At 41.8% G+C, this 19,845-nt stretch overlaps 1 protein-coding gene across 1 annotated transcript; it reads left to right on the top strand.

The window, feature by feature from the left end:
* The first annotated feature begins 9,996 nt into the window (after window positions 1-9,996).
* LOC124682737 (thioredoxin-like protein CITRX, chloroplastic) lies at window positions 9,997-14,488 on the top strand. The gene is made up of 4 exons (XM_047217366.1): window positions 9,997-10,233; window positions 10,314-10,436; window positions 14,161-14,241; window positions 14,340-14,488. Exons 1-4 carry the CDS (start codon window positions 10,000-10,002, stop codon window positions 14,454-14,456), a joined length of 555 nt encoding a protein of 184 aa, XP_047073322.1. The 5' UTR covers window positions 9,997-9,999; the 3' UTR covers window positions 14,457-14,488.
* The last annotated feature ends 5,357 nt before the right edge of the window (window positions 14,489-19,845 follow it).

The raw sequence follows: 19,845 nt of genomic DNA, 5'->3' as shown, positions 1-19,845 counted from the left end.
TTTCATACAGTACAACCTTGAGATATTTACTATTTGATGAAAGGAATTGTCTAGGTTGACGGCTATGGGAGGATGCATCAGAAGAAATGTCAGAACTTTTTGTGGGCCTCTCTTCTGATGAGGATTGCTTCATTACAACTCAATTCTGATAATAATGCAAAAAAGAGTTAAAAGATGAACTATGCAAACATGTATTAAGCATTGTCGATATGACATAGTCACAAGTACTAAGCACAGACTTACATTATATCGTTGCATAGGCTCACTACGGAACTTTTTTGTCCTCTATCGTCTACTAAGGACTCGCTTCATTACAACTCCATTCTAGTAATATTGTAAACATAGTTACAACGGTGAATTATTCAAACATGTATTATGCAATGTAGATATAAGAAAATAACAAGTTGCAGAAATAAGCACATGACAATGTATGGAACTTATACTAAGCACAAACTACATTATAATGTTGCACATGCTCGTTATAGATCCTTTTTTGGCGCATATCTTCTAATGATGACTGCTTCATTACAACTGCATTCTGGTAATATTGCAAACATAGTTACAACAATGAACTATTCAAACATGTATTATGCAATGTAGAGATCAGATAACGCATGTAGCAGAAATAAGCACAAGATAAGATATGAAACATGTACTAAGCACATACTGGTTCGCTGCAGGTCCTTCTCTTGCGTGCACTAGTCGTGGTCAACATGCTTGTTATTTTAGACTCAACCATCAGGTGAAATGCTAATTCTCCTGCTCCATTGTCCTTAATCTGTGTTCAGATATCACATTTAAGACCAAGTCAGCTGGTTTCAAATAACAAAAAACTTGAGCTGCCGAATGAATAAGCTAATATTTACCAGATATCAGATTAAAAAAAACTAGATGTTGCTTTGCATGAGATAATAATTTCAGATATTCAGATTTAGAGTAGGTAATGAATATAACTGTAATGACAAGGTTTTTCACATAAAGTAAAGTGACATTAAGAATGACCAGATGTCAGGTTCAAAGCACATTCGCAGTTGCTCCAAGACAAGCATATCAAATAGGCAGAAATATAGTAAAGCGTGAATAACATTGCTATGGCAGGGTTCTAAGTGTTAATCTCTTGCACATTGAACAATGCATATATGTTATAGATAATAACAGAAGTAATCTGCCAAAATTACCAACCAAGAACTCAGATTCCAACCTTCCCTAGCGTCACCGTTGTTAATGTTGGATGTTCTAATAAGAGGTTCGCATGATTAATCCCTAGGAAAAATAACCTTGACAAGTTAGTCTACGATAATACAAAGACCACACATGCACGCAACAATAACTATACAAGCTGTGCGACAAGAGCATTCATGGAAAAAATACCTATAAGCTAATGACGAGGTATAAGAGCAAGCAGATTGGAAATGCACATAACATGATTATAAAAGCAGTGTGACAATAGCAGGCAGGAGAAAACAGCTAGCAGCTAGCAGCTTGCCTCGCCTCATCACGCACGCACGTCACGACGCGCCGCGGGTTGCGGGAATCTCGCTGAGCCGAGCTTATCTTTTTGCTGTTCAGGAAATTAATTATGTGATTAATTACGAGTCATTAACGGACGCGTTAATGCAGCCGTTTTGTTACGGTTTGTGGACTCGGACGTGGGCTGCGCCCCACGACCTTCCCGAACAGCAGCACTATATAAGTGCGGGCGCGAACCCTAGCCTCAATGAGATACTATATGTGATCGTCTCTTTCCAGTTTACTGCGTCGCCGCCTTCATCTTCCTCAACCCGTCCTTCGGCGTGCACCGAGCGGCGGGACAGTAGGCCTCCGGAACCCTGCCTCTCGTAGACCTGTACGGGTAAGGGGCAATCAGGTTTTTGGGGAGCGTTTACACGCGACTACTGGAAACACGACGTTGTCCGACGACGAGTTCCCAAACGATGACTTCTTCCCGGACATCGACAACCTCTTCGGCAACCTCAACATGGGCGACAACCAGGATGCTGCCAACATCGCCGCTGCTGCTGCTGCCGCCGCCAATGCTGGACGATATGCGTTTATGTCCTCCTTGTTTCAGATCTTGTTAGAGTTTCTAGTCCTACTATTTGAAGTCTGCAATTGGGAAATTAAAAGTCAAAGCTAAATCTTCTTGGGAAATTTATAGATATGGCATTGTCTTACAAAACAAAATATGCTCATGCTTTGAGTGGAAATCCGAGCATACCTATCTTGCTAGATTATACTTTGAGATCTGTGTGTTAGTGTGTAAGTGTCTCAGCAGTAGTTTGGAAGGAGAGGCATTCCAATGAACAAGAGTACTCATTATTATATTTTGTGGTATAATAATAATCATTGCAAATGTTTGAGGGTTCAGAAAATTCTCATAATTAACTGTCCAATCCTGAACAACAACAAACAATGATATTGGTTTACCTTTGTAGTAGTACCGACTTTAGCACATGTTGTCTGGTAAATCCTGGGAATGTGCATGGGTGTATACGTTTTAGGTTTTGATCCTTGGATTGACTAACTGTATAGGCTGCCTGTGAGTGCATTTTATGTTATATGGGCAGCATACGTGACCACCAAAAAAACGATGTGACCTGACACATACCGTTGACCCAAAGAAGGCAAAGGCCGGATGAGGAGACCCAACTCCAAGGCGACATCGGAAACTCAGAGGATTTGCACCACCGCAAACAAAGGAAGAATTGTCGTTGACGAGTCCCCCACAAGCGGATACTCCCTCCTTTTGAAAATGTAAGATGTTGAAGCATTTTGTTGGGTTCATCTACTTTAGTTTGTATCTAGTCTTTTTTATGTACAGATTCACTCATTTTAGTTTGTATCTATTGTGGATGGGCAGCATCCATAGCATCCTCATCACACAACTGAGTGAAAATAGCTAGACTATCACGATAGGGACCAAGAGCCTCTGAATAAGCAAGTATCTGCTGCTCATATGCATCATCATCAGCGGCTTCGGCAGTCTTGGCAGCATCCTGAGCAGCCTGGGTAGCATCAGCAGCAAGGGCATGTGGCATAGGCGGCAGGGTACGAAGCACGAGAGCAATGGAGCCATAGTTGGTGCCATCAAAAATCTCCGGACACCGAGAAATGCTAACATAGCCCGCAGAAGTGGATGCCATAATGAGTCTCGGCTCTCCCTTGTTTTAAGTCAACCTCAGATCTGAGATCCAATCCGGGCAGAAGTCTCAGGCTCAGCGCTCGCGAGCAAGGCAAGCAACACATCCAGAAGGCTCACGAAACAGTAGAGGAGCGACCAGAGGCGGCGGTGGCCGGGAGCGAGGAAGCCGGCGACGAGACGACCAGCGACGAGGCGGCCGGGGATGGGGCAGCCGGCCGGCGGCAACACGATCTTGGTCCTGATTCGAGCGATTTGGCAGCAACTTCTTGCAATCGACTCGATCCTGACCAAGGCAGGAGAGCAGAGAAGAGAGATGCAGCGGCGACCGGAGAGATCGACGGCGGCAGCACGGAAACGCATGGAGTTTCTATGTGCAGGAGGAGCTAAACCTAAGCTCTGATACCATGTAGTAAATGGGCAACTAGTATTAACTGAGGGCCAAAGTCTAGTACATATACATGTGTAACGATGTGCAGAAAACCCCTCATACACTGGGATATACAAGAAAAAGGGCTATACATCTCTAAAAATATCTAGTCTACTGTAAAAGTACCTAGAACATCTTACATTGTTGCACGGAGGGAGTACATCGGATATAGGAAAATCGACCCTCATGTGTTCCCTGGCAATATTCCATAATCTTCCTTGCCTCCTACCATAAAGTTTCATGATCTGCCCTGTCTCCTAGAGGATGAGAGCTGTGTGGGCCAACTAGGTTTTCTGTCTCTTGTCTTTCGTAAAGATGGATTACTTTTGTTGGCAATATTATTTATTGATTGATATTATAGGTCGTGGCTATACTAACCAGCTCTCCCTTTCTTCCTTAACTAGGTTGCCATGAGACTTAGCGACCTGCATGGTTAGTCAATGTGTATTTCTAGGTTTAGTCAAAGTTAAACTTTGCAAAGTCTGACAAAAAGTAGAAAGAAAACTATCAACATCCATAATATCAAAAACTACCTCTGTTCACTTAGATTTTTTTATCTAGACGTGTTTAGTGTGTAGATTTGTTTGTTTTGTCTCATATCTTGTCCATGTTAAAATACCTAAAATGTCTTACCCCTCCATCATAAAAAGGCCGCTCATTTTTTCCTAAATGCAGATGTATATATAGCTAAAATCTAGATCTGGGAGTGATGCACCGGTCTGGAGAAAGGACATGTTACCTCCAAGAACTGATATTAGAAGTGGGGAAGATAGCGAGAAAGATGCGACCAATCCACTAAAAATAACTAGTGGTAAAGAAGGTACAGTTCCAAACGGAGTGACAAAGAATCTCAGCTTTGTGGGAAGCAAGCATGCTGTTTCGGCAACAGATTCAAATTTGCAACAAAACAGTAATGGACCTGATGTAGATAACCAGCTGACAATGGATGATCTGGGCAAAAGCAAAACTGGGGCGGAGAGGTCACTTGATAGCACTAAAAATCCCTATGGGAAGGGGGAAGTTGAGGGGATGTTTGGGACGAATGAAAATGTGGTTGGAACTGATTGACAACACCACCTGCATGGGAGTGTTCATGTCAATCATGCTGCTGTACCGGAACTAGAGAGGAAGACCGGTAGACACTTCAATAGAAAGAAGCGTAGTGAAACCCCATCAAATGAGAAAATAGGGATCTCTGTTGGCAATAAGAGAGGGGCTTCACGGATGGAGATTGATGGAGAGGAGGAGATGAATAAAAAGAAACATAAAGGTGTAGAAGGGAATGGAACAAATAAAAATATGAGCGCGGGGCTGTCGAAACAGCCCTGCGAGTCCCAATGAGGATTGTAGTATGGAATTGCCGGGGTTTGGGGAATGGCCCGGCGATTCGTGCTCTTCTGGAACTCCAGAGGATGGTGGATCCCGACATTCTTTCCTGTGTGAGACGAAATTGAATCAACAGAGATTAGAGTGGTTTCGTTGGAAGTTAGGTCTGACACATATGGTGGTTAAAGACTGTGTGGGTCAAGGGAGCGGAGGTTTGGTACTGTTTTGGAGGAATGGTGTGAACTTGCAGGCAGGACTGAAATCAAAGTATCATATTGATGCGGAGATTACAGAGGAGGATGGATCAAAATGGCGTTTCACGGGGATTTATGGTGAACCCAAGCTGGAGGATAGGGAATCTACATGGAAGTTGTTGAGAACCATTAGGCACCACAGCGACAAACCGTGGATTTGTGCAGGGGATTTTAATGAAATCTTGATGCAATGTGAGAAAGAAGGGGGAGCGGCTCAGCCCCAAGTATATATGAACAGATTTAAAGAGGCCTTGGAGGACTGTGGCTTACATGATCTTGGCTTCACTGGAGATCCCTTCACTTGGTGAAATAATAACCATGATGCTAGCCGATATACCCGAGAGCGGTTGGATAGGGCAGTTGCGACTCAAGATTGGTGTAATAAATTTATATCATACCGGGTGGAGCATGGCGATCCAAGGCATAGCGATCATCGGCTTGTCATCATTCGTGTAAATGAGGATGAACCAGTACAAACACAACATAATAGTGAGGGTGCGGGTTTTCGTTTCGAAGCTCGTTGGATGGAGGAGGATATGTGTGCTGCTGTGATCGAAAATGCTTGGAAACGGGGTAGCGCGGTCAATGGAAATAGTGTTTCTGACATCATAAAGGAAGTGGCTGGGGATTTGAAGCACTGGAGCAAGACATCGCTTGGTGGTTTAGAGAAGAGAATATCAAAATTGAAAAAGGAGGTTGAGAGGTGTCGGAGACAAGCAGTTTCACAGGAGGAGGTAAAAAAAGAACATCTACTCCGTTACATACTGGACCGTTTGGAGGAACAAAAAAATATTTACTGGAAGCAGCGGGCGCACGTGGTGTGGATGTCGAAAGGAGATCGCAATACAAATTATTTTCATACATATGCATCTGCAAGGAAAAAAAGTAACAGAATAAAAAAATTGAAAAAAGATGATGGAGAGGTGGTGGAGACAGAGGGAGAGATGGCGGCGGTGATTACTGATTACTTTCACGGTTTATTTTCCTCTATTGCAGGTCACCGTTTGGATGAATTAATGCAACATGCCCCTGCCTGTGTAACCACAGATATGAATGTCTAAACCATTCACAGCTGAAGAAGTTAAAGTGGCCCTAAATGGCATTGGTGACCTCAAAGCCCCAGGAGTAGATGGTATGCCGGCCATATTTTATAAAAAATATTGGCATCTTATTGGGGAACATGTTACTACTGAGGTCCTCCAGGTACTGAATGGTGGTGTAATGCCTGATACATGGAATGATACTTGTGTTGTTTTAATTCCTAAAGTGAAAAACCCGGACGAGATGAAGGATCTTAGGCCAATTAGCTTGTGCAATGTGGTTTATAAATTGGTTTCAAAGGTGTTGGCAAACAGATTGAAACCTATCTTACCGGAGATTGTATCACCCAACCAAAGTGCGTTTGTGCCAGGCCGTCTTATCACTGACAATATCTTGTTAGCTTATGAGGTGACCCATTTTATGCAAAACAAGAGATCTGGTGCAAATAGATATGCAGCTCTCAAACTTGACATGAGTAAGGCTTATGATAGGGTGGAGTGGCCCTTCTTGGAAGCTATGATGAGGAAGATGGGTTTTACTGACCAATGGGTATCAACAATTATGAAGTGTTGTAGTACAGTCAAATATAGATTCAGATTTAATGGTACAACGACAGAGGAAATCATACCGGCGAGAGGACTAAGACAGGGGGATCCCATATCCCCCTATCTTTTTTTTCTGTGTGCGGAAGCTTTTTCCAGCCTACTAAATTCTGCTGAAGAGAATGGTTCGCTAGAGGGAATAAAAATTTGTCCGAATGCACCGAGTTTCAATCACCTACTGTTTGCAGATGACTCTCTAATTCTCCTGAAAGTTTCAGAAGAAAGTACGACTCATTTGCAGAATATCCTAACACTTTATGAGGATTGCTCGGGGCAAACCATCAATTCGGACAAAATATCTATTACGTTCAGTAAGAATACAAAGTGGAGACACAAAAAAGGTATGATGCAGCGGTTAGGCTTGGTTCGGGAGTCATGGAATGAGCGTTACCTTGGGCTGCCGGTTTACGTGGGCCAGTCGAGGATGAACACATTTGCATACCTTAAGGACCGGATATGGCAGCGAATTCAAGGTTGGAAAGAAAAACTTTTATCTAAGGCATGCAAAGAAATTTTAATCAAGGCTCAGCGCGCGGCGATACCCACTTTCGCCATGTCCTGTTTTGATCTTACAAAGGGCCTCTGTGATCAAATTTCTGCAATGGTGTGTCGGTTTTGGTGGGCGCAACAAGAGAACGAAAGCAAAATGCATTGGATCAGTTGGGAAACATTGTCACTACCGAAGAAGGATGGAGGTTTGGGGTATAAGGACCTGCATGTTTTTAATATGGCTATGTTAGCAAAGCAGGCCTGGCGTATCCTTACTAATCCTAGCTCTCTGTGTGCCCGGGTTCTGAAGGCAAGGTATTTTCCGGAGGGGGATTTGCTATATGCAACACCAACAAATGGTATATCCTACACTTGGCGTAGTATCTTGAAGGAAGTACAGCTTCTAAAAGAAGGTTTGGTGAGGCGAGTTGGTGATGGCACGACCATACAAATATGGTCTGATCCATGGCTTCCTTGAGAGTAGTCACGCCAACCAATTACACCAAGAGGCCAAATAATCATAAGCAAAGTTTCAGAACTGATCGATCCATACTCTGGCTCTTGGGATGTACAGCTTGTTCAGTCTATTTTTTTAAAGCAAGATGTGGATTTGATCCTTGCCGTCCCGCTGCGGGAAGAGATGGATGACGAATGGGCTTGGCACTATGAACCTAAGGGTATTTTCACGGTGAAATCAGCATACAAGTTGAGTAGGAAACTACAGGAGGTTGCACTTGGCTAGCCGGGATGCAGCGATTTTGGACCGGGCTCTGGTTTCTGTTGGCAGTCCATCTGGAAGGCTCCTTGTCCGCTCAAAATTCAGCAGTTTCTCTGGAGGTTTGCGCACAATAGCCTTCCAGTTCGGATGAACATCATGCGACGCGGCATGGATATTGACACAATATGCACTGTATGCCAGAGATTGGATGAGGATGGAGCTCATTTATTCCTGAAGTGTAAGCCGGTTAAACAACTCTGGACAAACCTAGACCTTGAGGATTTACGCTTGGATCAGGTGGATAGTATATCGCCAAAGGACCTGATTGAATGCTTGTTAGCGGCCCCGGAAGAAAAGAAATTATTGGGCATCTCTTTACTCTGGAATTGGTGGTCGACTAGAAATAAAGTGAATGCAGAGGGTCAGACTCTAAAGCTACAAACTACCTTGTTCCAAATTCGTAAATCTGCTAGGGAGTTCAAGGATTTTTTCATCAAGGAGACCGTTGAGCAACTAAAGCCAGTGCAAAAATGGCAACGCCCCGAAGGTGACATACTAAAGATAAATATTGATGGAAGTTTCAACCAGAAGGACAAATCAGGTGGATGGGGTTTTATCATCAGAGATGCAGATGGTGATGCAGTTGGTTCAGGGGCTGGGAAGTTGGAACACCTACAGGATCCACTTCAAGCTGAAGCGGAAGCATGCATCATGCAATGGAATGGGCTAGGGAGTGGGGTATGACGAAAGTTACTATCAAAACTGATGCTCAACTGCTGCAGCATGCGATTACTGGAAACACTTACGACCTTGCACCAAATGGAGTACTATTCCGAGAGATAAAGCTTTCTCTAGGCTAAATTTTAGTTCATTTTCTTTGCTTTATGGATCAAGGGAGTGTAATAAAATCGCAGACTTTCTTGCGGACTATGGCTCGAAGATGGTGAATGTGCCCCAAGCCGTTTGGCCGGGCCATGCTCCTACCTTCGTCCATGATTTGGTTTCCAGCGATTTGGCTGGAGCGTCTGATTAATGGAATGAATTGATTCCGAGTTCAAAAAAAAAAATCTAGACGAAGTTGAGCAGTTTTTTTAGAAATGGATGGATTACATTAGTGAACTCATGGAGATTCGAATACTCACTAAAAACAAGTGTCCCACTTTTATCTAGATACGGATGCATCTAAATGCATTTTAGTTAGAGATGCATTTTTAGACGTAGGGAGTACAATAGATACTCTCTCCGATCCATATAAGTAATATGTGTATCTAGAACTAAAATATATTTAGATACATCTATGTTAGTGATAAATAATATGGATCAGATGGAGTATTATATTGTAAATTCTAACATTTTTTATAAATATAGTCAAAGCTAGAAAGTTTAATTTTGACTATTATCTCAAAATAATTTTTATAACTGTGTAAATATATCTATTTAGACAGTCTTAGTGCGTCGTATATCAAAATAAAGCTGAGGAGTCAATTGATTTGAAAACGGATGAATAATTGTGATGTGAACGTTACTACACCAGAGCATTTCCCAGGCGCGAATTCCGATGGCCGAACGGCTAAATAGGACGGTCTGTCACCGTGTGCACCTACTCCCTCCGTCTACAAATAAGTGTACATACGGGTATTTCAAGATAAATTATGAAGTGAAGTAAAATACATTGAGAAGATGCATCTCTCCTCTTTAATTCTTTCACCTCCAATGAGCTTACTGCATGTAGAAAACAAAAAAGAACATATGCTTAATATTATTGGATTTGATTTCCGTATGATAAGAAAAACAATTAAAATATATTGGAAAGATAGAAGTACACTCTTTTATGGACAAAGTTTAGAACTAGATGTATTGTAAGACGGAGGGAGGAAGTATGCAGTATTTCTCTTCCAAACCCCTGCACGAAAGGGCCGAGACAGTGAGACTCGACTCGACTCGAGCGACAGGATAGGATTTATCTCCCTCTCTTTGCTCCTGCTCAGCTCTCTCCGGCCATGGCTGCGGCCGCCTACTTCCTTCTGGCATCCGCCGCCCCTTCCCTTCCCGCAAGGTTTCACCTCCCCGCAACCGCGACCACCCGCAGCCTCTCCATCCCGGCCTCCTCTGCGCCCAAGACCACCACTTCTTGCAGCTTGAGCATCAGGAGCCGCAGGCCAACCGTTCGACGGAACGCCGCAGAGACCTACGTCCCGGGCTCCGGGAAGTACATCGCGCCGGACTACCTCGTGGTATGCCTTCTTCCTGTTATACGCACGTGCTACTTTTCTGTAGTGTAGTCTGAGTGGGGGCTCTGCTCGTGGATTTGCAGAAGAAGGTGTCGGCCAAGGAAGTGGAGGAGCTCGTGAGGGGGGAGCGGAAGGTGCCGCTCATTGTGGATTTCTATGCTACCTGGTGCGGGCCTTGCGTTCTGATGGCCCAGGATATCGAGATGGTATGCCCCTGTTAGTTCCGCGCCTTTGAAATACTAGGAAACTGCTTGTGCGTTGCAACGGTTACCAAATAGATCACTAATTAAATCAGTATGTGCTCATTATCTTGAGAAACAATCTATGATACTTCCAACCACTCATATATCTTTGGTTTCAACCTCAATTTGGTTTCAAGCATATGTTCGGTTTCAGCCCATTTCAGTGTCATTACCGCTTTAGTTATACAATTCCCGGAAATCCATTTTGGGTCATAGGTGTAGATGCACCCACTGCCCAAAAAACGAATTTCAAAATATCAAAAAAATATCTCACAAAAAATTAGGCGTACATTCGGATATTTTATGTCCGCACACAAAGTCTCGCGAAAAAATGACATTTTTGTGACTTGTGTAAAAAGACAATTTTAGGTTCTCACGAGAATTTTATTTGTCTTTTTTACACAGCCCACAAAAATATGTCTTTCTTTCACATAAATTTGTGTGTAAACATAGCATGTCCGGATGTACATCTAGAATTTTTTGACAATTTGAAATACATTAAAATGCATTATTCGTAATAGGTGCATTTTGACCTATGAGCCAAAACACTATGTCCTACGATTCCAATCTACTTTCTTTGCATCCTGGAAAGCCAAAAGTATTGAAACATAATGTAGAAACGGCTGAGTTCACAAAAAAATCACTTAATGTTTACATTGGGAAAATTACATGGAAAGATCACTAAATAAACTATTTTATTGAATCATAAAAGAATTGGTTAAGGGCGGATTTTTGCTTGGTACATTTCAAAAAATAAAGATTGTAGATTTGAAAGTACATATTTTACACACATCTAGCCAAGAGTACCAAACTAACAAAGCCTCTCCTAATGCAGCGTTAGGTCAGATCCGTTGTCGTCTTTAGCTACCAGTATGTTTTCTTCATACTAATCATAATAAGTTGCCGGTAATCCAAGTGACAAACAACTGTGCATTGTTGCTAACAATGGGTCATGCTAGTTTCTCTGAAACTTCTTTTATTCCCTTATTTCAAACTTCTTCGCAGCATAACACATTCGTCTAGAATACACAGAACATCGTATGGTGCACAAAGTCACCCAAATGAATCCAACTGTGCTATACTATTTAGCACGACAGAAGGTACATATACATTGATACATTTACTTTGGTAGCAATATCACCATGAGAGACAAAATCAGTGCAAGATGATGCATAGGCGTATACAGAAACTAATATATTTTCAATATATAGAGTAATTATTAATCTGTTGAATATAGCTTTATATATACTTCTAACCCTTCCTAATGAAGTCATGTACGTTGCCGTGCGCTTTACTGTCAGTTTAGCCAACCCAACATCTGTTACTAATAGGAGATTCTTTTACTCTAGAAATACAGATACGTCATAAACAAAAATCAGTAGAGAAGGAGACTACTTTGTTACTCTCTGGATTATCTACTCAGATGATTAGGCGATGCATTAAGTTTTTAAATTCTTTTTAGAACACTGTTGGGTGGCTTTTGTTAGTGTTCCCCTCTCTACTCTCTCTTCCCTCTATTCTCTCTCTTGAGTAAAAGCAGAAGATGAGGGACTAGCACTACAGAGGAGAACACACGGTAGTTTCTATTAGCCTTTGTAGCAATGGATGCTACAGAATACTGGCAACGAGTGCCTACAAATTTAGCAACATATGCTTGCCCCAACAACCTATGCTAGGAGAGCAACCTATGCTCGGACTCCATGCTTACCCTAGCAACCCATGCTAAGACCCCATGCTTACCCAGCAACCCATGCTAGGAGAGCAACCTATGCTCAGTTCCTTGCTTACATGGGAGGGGTGGTAGCACTATTTATACTTGTACATGACCCTTTAGATTGTTGCCATATGGCACAATCCAAACCCTACACCATACTTCTAGAGTACTCTACAAACTGTAGATATTTCATACTACTCCTAAATATCTTACTCTAGAACATTCCTAATTCTAGAGTTCTTCCTACATACCTTGGATACTTCTAGACATGCCTACACAAACCTATGTCCACTAATTCTAGAGTTCTCCCTACATGCCCTGGATACTTCTAGAACCGCATACATGCCTATCTATTCAGTACACAACTTATGTGCACTGTTCACACACAAGACACAACTCATGTGCCTTGTTCACACACACAGCAAGCACATAACCTATGTAGTGTGAGTTGTGCCTTGTTCACACACAGCAAGCGCACAACCTATGTGTGCTATTCACACTACAGCCTGCACACAACCTATTTGTGTAGATCACTCCATGACAAGATTACGTTCAGGCTAACAATCACCCCCCCTAACCTTGCCATCTTCGACCATCATCACAGCAGCGCTGGATGTTCATCTGCCGATGCGAAAAACGCTTCTTCTTTCTTCGGGTTGCGGCACTCAGACGAGTAGTGGCCACGGACGCCACAGTTCTAGCACCTCCCCTTCTTCTTCCTAACCTTGCGTCCACTACGCACACTGGTGTCTGAGTCGCTGCTATTGTCCTCGTCATTACGTCTGCTGCCATGACGCTTCGCAAAGGCATTGCCTCTGCCACCTTGCTAATCCCTTGGATGATATGGAAGCACAAGAACTCTTGCGTCTTTGAGGGCGCCCAGCCATCAATCCCATGCCTGCTGTCAACGATCAAAGAGGAGGTCAGCCCATGGGCAAAAGCTAGCGCCTAAGGGCTACAAGTAGTTCTGCAATCCACTTGGGATGTGCACTGATGTATGAACTAAAATATGTAATCCACCTCCTAGGAGGATGTAAAGCAAACTCTATCTTTCCAATGAAATGAAATGCAAAGGTCCTTTGCGTTTTCTCAAAAAAAAGCAGGAATTTGTTTGAAGGATTAGTTGCATGATATAGCTGTCACTGAAACAAGAGAACATAACGGTTGGACTCAAGGGAAGTTTTCCTATTACATGCGAAATAGCTCATAGGAAATTTCCATTTGTTTACAATCTTACAAATTAAACAAGCTAAAAACTCGTAAGGAATACAATCAAATTTGTTTGAACCAAAGAGACCTTACGTTGGTGCAACCAAAAAAAACCTTGGGCAGGATATAAACTCATGGGGTGGAACGAAGCTTTTTTCCCATAAAGGTAGCCGGCTAAGCTAATTTACATGCACCTCATTATCTACTCTTAAACCTCCATTAACCCTTGTTGCACCGAATCACGTGCACTGGGGTGGGGCTGGTCCCCTCCTAGCTCCGCCACTCACCTTGGTGCAAATAAAATGTCGTAGGAAAGACCTCTTTGGTTTACATGATTTAAAAGAAATAGGAATACTGGAATAGGAAAAAAATTAGGAAGTAGATGCCTTTGCAGGATTTAAAAACGGAGGAATAGAACATATTAGGAATTAGATATCACGGCATGTTGAAACAGTCAGAGTTGCAAGCTTTTATTGAGTTTTCCCTGAAATTAAAACAGTATGGTTTATTATCACTATCTCTATGGCTTGGATAAATTCTGTTATCGAGCTACTGAGCCAAGTAAAAACGAGCCAGAAAAGTGTAGTGTTTCATTAAACTTGACTTATTTTAACTGTGAGCTTAGCCCAATGAACGAAGGCCATCAATTCCGTTAACTTTTTTTTCCACCCTCCGTTTTCTTATTAGGACTTATTACTTGCACTAAATTTACCCCTTGCATTAGCATAAGCTTACAGCAACATTCCTTGGAGTTCTGTATTGCAGCTAGCAGTTGAATACGAGGACAACGCCTTGTTTGTTAAGGTGGACACAGACGACGAATATGAATTTGCAAGAGATATGCAGGTAAGCACATCCTACCATACTGGCACACATAGAGCCTAACACGCTGTTTAATCATGTTTGTATCATTTTCTGAACAGTGTCATTTCTGAAACATACAGGTAAGAGGACTTCCGACGTTGTATTTCTTCAGCCCAGATCAGAGCAAGGATGCCATTAGGACTGAGGGGCAAATTCCTATTGAAATGATCAGAAACATAATTGATAATGAGTTGTGAATCGTGTGTAGGCTCATAGGCTGTAGCAGCTATATTTTTAGTTCAAGCTTGTAGTTCTCAGTGTTTAGGTACAGTCCGCTGTGACTGATTAGAGCTTTGTGTTTTACTCGTACGTTTTTGGTATGGAAGATCTGCATGAGTGCCCGTCAAAAAAAAATATCTGCATGAGTAGAAAGTAGGATAGGGGTTCAAACATGAGACTAACAACTACTAATTCAGTTATATATTGTACCAGTTTCGTGTTGTTTTCATGCACACCATTTTTTTATCCGATTTTCCTGCATACAAATCACCTTTTTTTTGGAGATTTTAAAATGGGCGGGTGTTTCTTCATTTCACAAGAATACATTGATCCTGTTTGCCGAAAACCTGCACAAGCGTCGTACTTCCAGAAAGGAGACTGTGGAACACTCAAACACCACATGCCAAGGAAAGAAGCATAGCAGCTCCCGGGTGCTTTGCCTGACATGTGTCTTTGAACCACTACATGCAGATGTATTGTCTTTGTATAACTGCATGTGTAGTGATCTTTTACATAAATACCTATGCCCATATAGTTAATACTCACTCCGATCCCGGAAACTCAATTCGGAATATTGTAATTGTATAGGCATAACAAATTTGAACTAAAGACTCGATACTTATTATAAATTGGAAGGAGTAGATCATTTACTTAGACTAGCCACAGTGTGACTTATCACCGTATAGATCATGATCATGATGTGGTATCATAGTTCCTTCATATTTAATGTTTTATAAATCTCAATGTAAACGTGTGTACATGATGTATTGGTCATTGAATTTTCTAGTTTTATGTGGTGACCCGGCATACCACTGCATGGTGTAGTATGCAAGTCTGATATAACACCAATGAAACACCGTTCCACTAGTATTATATCGCTCAGAGTGGTACAACAGAAACATATGCTGGTCCAAGGCATGTCTATAGAATTACAACATCGACTCTGTTACATAAGATCAGCACAACCTCCTACTTTACAATGAGGTAAATCTGCAAATAAACTCTAGAAGAACGACTCGTAGTCTAATCCTATCACGAACTCTTTTTGTAGAGTATTTAACTAGCTAAAGAGGCTAAGAATAGATTTTAGCTAAGTAGGAGCTAGGTTTAGGAAACTAGTTCCCTTCTATGGCTAAACTAGGTTTTCTCCTTGATGTATGTGGTATCTGACTCTTCTGAAAGGGTCCTGTTCCTTGAAGTAGTTGTTGACTCCTCGGCCTTCGAGTTGTATTGTAGATCCTCCTTCGAGGCCTCCATATCTAAGCGAGAGGATTTAAGAGTGGGATGAGTACGAGCGTACTCAACAAGTTCATTATAGGAAAGAGGTGTTTAATGCACTAGCTACGGCATTAGACCGGAAAGTCTAATACCAATGCGGGTTTTCATAATCATTTCTTCAAAAGGTTGCTTTTATTCGGAAGAAATATGTCCGTCGACCTTCACCGGTTTACTAGAACTTCATGGAGCTCCTTTCCGCAGCGTTCGCGAGTTCCTTATCCGGAACGAGGAGTGACGAGTCACGGTTCTTTACACTCGCGAGAGGTGTGTTGCTTTACCCATAAGAGATCTTAAGCTTGGTGCCAACCGAGCCGCGAGCTCGTCCACACTTCCTATGGTGTGAGGCCCGGTATAAGGTCTAGCCAATCATGTTCCTCCGCTACCTCGAACACCCACCCTTTGTTGCATACCCCGACCCCGGGTCCTCGTCGGTCCCATTATTCCCGTAATTTCAGGGTGGACCCCGACCACGACAACAGTTTGGGACTCGTTAACCAAACTCCTTCGCCGGTAGCTGCAACCCATCATAGACCACATTACCGTGGGGAATTAGAAGGGGATCCCCACCCACCAATTGTTCCGCAAGCAGCAACCGTCTACGGTAAGCAACAGCTATACCGTGGGGAATTAGAAGGGGCTCCCCACCCACCAATTTCTCCACAAGATACAACCGTCTACGGTAAGCGAATCCGTTGATGTTCAAGAGGTGGAAACACTTTTGACTACTCCGTCCCACTCCGGATCTTATGGTTAACACGGTTATTACGGCACAAGAATCACTGGCGACATTTGTTGTTTAATCCTAGATGGATATTAACCCTTGCAATGGAACCTCCACCATATCAACACAATCCATGGTTCCATTGCCCACCACATAGTCATATTCATAGTTATGAAAGTAGTGGTTTTGATTTTTATGCAATAGTGATAACCATAGTACTTTGCAAGTAATTTGATAGAAATACACAAATGACATGAGCAAGTGATGAACTTGCCTTTCTTGACTGCAAGATTATGCAGGCAAGGTCTTTGATACGCGGTAACTCCAAATTCTGAAATAGCATCATCGTCCGGTAAGGACGATGTTTAAAAGATTGCCAAGGATGCAATAATGCATAAGTATGAGATGCAATCGTTCTAAACGTGACCTAACCCCGATGATTTAGGATTAGTGAGTTGTAATGATTAGTTCAGGGTGTGTTGCACTTTTAGAGTGATTCACGATACAAGGTTCTTATTCGAGTGTGATTACTTGGTATTATCAACAGGTAGACGAGTAAAGAATAATAATCAATTGAGCACACAAAGAATGATAATTGGCATAATGTTATCAAGTAAAGAACAAGTGGTCAGTTTTAGTACTAGATGGCATGGTTAAGGATTAATTATCATATACTTCAAAAGAATAACTTTTGAAGAACATGTTCTTTAATAAAGAACAAGTATGATAATTAGGTTGGTGTAGTTCTATAATTTATTATGGTTCCAAGTAGTTTTTGGAGTAAGTGTTAGATGAGTGACAACAATGTTGGACTCATCGACACCTAGAGCTTGTAAGGTTAAGATAAGCCTAGGCATCCTAAGCAATTCATTATACATGGTTGTTGTCAAGGTTGGTTTATTTTGCTAAGGATAGTCTGGCTAGGGTTTATAGGTCCTTATAAGCAGGTTTGATGATGATTCCTTATTTTCTTCAAAAGAATAACTTTTGAAGAACATACTTCTTAATTAATAAGAAGTATATCAATTAGGTTGAGGTTGTCTAGGATTTACTGTTGGTTCGTTAAGTAAGGAATAATTGGCTTCTAAATAGGATAGTTGATAATTGGTATCCAACACTAGTAGGGTTTAGTGGAGTAGGGAATGTAATACAAAATAGTAGGTGTAGTTGCTATTAGGGTTCATCACAATGGTGTGATGTTAGGCATGGATAATTAAAGATGAGGGTTTTGGTAATGGAAGCTAGGGTTTAGATTTGGTTGATCCTACTTGATCAACTAGGTTGAGTAGGTATGCATACATTAAATTATGGATAATAGGACTCCTAGATTTTATGTGATCATAGCAAGTATTAATTTGCTAATTATGGTTCTATGAATTCAAGAGGAAGTACATGATCTCATGTTATATCTAGTGTTTAGATTTTGGAAACTATTTAAGGTTTACACATAAAATGGTGGAACTAGGGTTTCATAATAGAATTAGGGTTTTAGTGTTCACATGGAATTATGAAACCATAAGGTTATTTAAAATGGAACTAGGTTTCATAATTACTATTTAGTTCTTAGGCTAAGAACTTTATTATCAAGTTGAAATTATTAATAACTTTGAAATAAAAATAATATTGGATTTGGTATTTTATTATTTTTAATGAATTAATAATTAAAAGAATTATTAATAGGGTTTAAATCCCTCTAATAAGGATTTAACGAAATAATATATAAAGAATTTAGTTTTAAAGTTTTCTTTATTTCTTTACTGGTTTCTATTTAATTTTTAAAGTTTTCCTTATTTATTGAATTTTTTAATTAAATTTGGAATTAAAATTAAAGGTTTAAATAATCAAGCATTAGATAATTAAATTTTTATTAAAAATAAAAATTTCATTTTATATTTTTATTAGATAGAGTTTTCTTTTCTAAGAATTTTAATATCTCATTTATATTTTTCTGACTTAAATTGAATTTTCTAAATTCATTTGAAGTTGCGACAATTTTTGAATTTGAAATAGAAATAAAAGAAATACTAAACCTACCCGGCTATTCCTACCCACAGCCACCGGCTAGTGGGCCACTGGCCATGTCACACGCCACGGTGGCGCCAACGTGGCATGGTTCACGGTGACCGGCGGGGCAGTCGACGACGGCGCCGGCGTTCCCGAGATCCCGCAGGGGCGTGCGCGTGCTTGTTCGAACGAGGGCAACGAGGTGAAGCTACTGGTGGCCGCGCCGCTCGGAAATGGTCACCGGAGCACGACGGACGGTGAGGATCAGCGGCGGCGGACGGTGGTCGACGGTGACGGGGGTGCTACGGCATGATCTAGGGTTCAATAAGACGCTCATGAGATGCGCAAGGTCACCTGGAGGCTTCCTGTAGGGTCGCCGGTGTCGATTGGAGACGAGGACGCCGCGGCGGTCGCCATTTCCCCCGCAGTACTGCAAAAGGGAACGGCTAAATTACTCCTCCGTCGAGCTCCCCTTGACATGTGGCTACACCAGATGAACGAGGACGTCGAGGCGCTCCTCCTGAGCTCAACGACGGGCTCCGGGGTGGTCGGAATCGACGGTTTGTTAGGGTTGTCGGCGGCTAGGGTTTCGGTCATGGCGACGAAAAGAAGAAGAGAGAAGCTGCGGGGTTCCTCCTCGTATTTATACGATGCCCGGCGGTCATCGTTGAGAGAGAGTGGTCAGCAACGGCGGCCGGGACGTGGCTCTCCTCATCGTGCTGGCGACCTCGCGCGCGTCCAGAGAGGAAGACGAAGACGAAGACGTTGTCTTCGGTCTTATCCTCGCGAAGGGGTAAGTGGGCCGTCTGGGCTGCGAAGTGGCGCTGGGCCATGGGCTGCTGCTGGGCTGCTTTGGTGGGCTGCCACGGCCAGGTAAGGTCTGGTAAGGTTTTTCTCTCCTCTTTTTTTTTCCATTTCCTTTTCTGTTTTTACTTTTGCCCATTTAAATTCATATTTGAATTCTGTTGTATTTGCAGGTGTTTTATATGTTAATTCTATTTGGATGTTGCGTAATGACTATTACACCCCTATTCCATTTGAAACAAGTATTTTATATTGAATTATATTACATACTTGTGTTTTATTCAAAATAGCAAATAAGCATGAATTTATATCCTTATTTTATATTTATGTTTTTCTTGTGGATCAATCTGTTTGAAGTATTAGAGTTGATAATTCCAACTCAAAGGATTTCAGAAGTTATCATTAGGACTTGTTATCTTGTTTTGAGAAGTTGGTTGTTCATATATGGTTTTATGTGAGCAACCATCTATTAGGGTTTTATGATTTCTATTACAATTCCCTTGTAAAGTTAACACTGTTTTTATTATTGAAAGGATCTAGGGTAGGTAGTGTTCCATCAT

The sequence above is a fragment of the Lolium rigidum genome, chromosome 1 (genome assembly GCF_022539505.1).
Source record: "Lolium rigidum isolate FL_2022 chromosome 1, APGP_CSIRO_Lrig_0.1, whole genome shotgun sequence".
Classification (NCBI taxonomy): domain Eukaryota; kingdom Viridiplantae; phylum Streptophyta; class Magnoliopsida; order Poales; family Poaceae; genus Lolium; species Lolium rigidum.
This window is presented reverse-complemented; position numbering and strand designations above follow the sequence as displayed.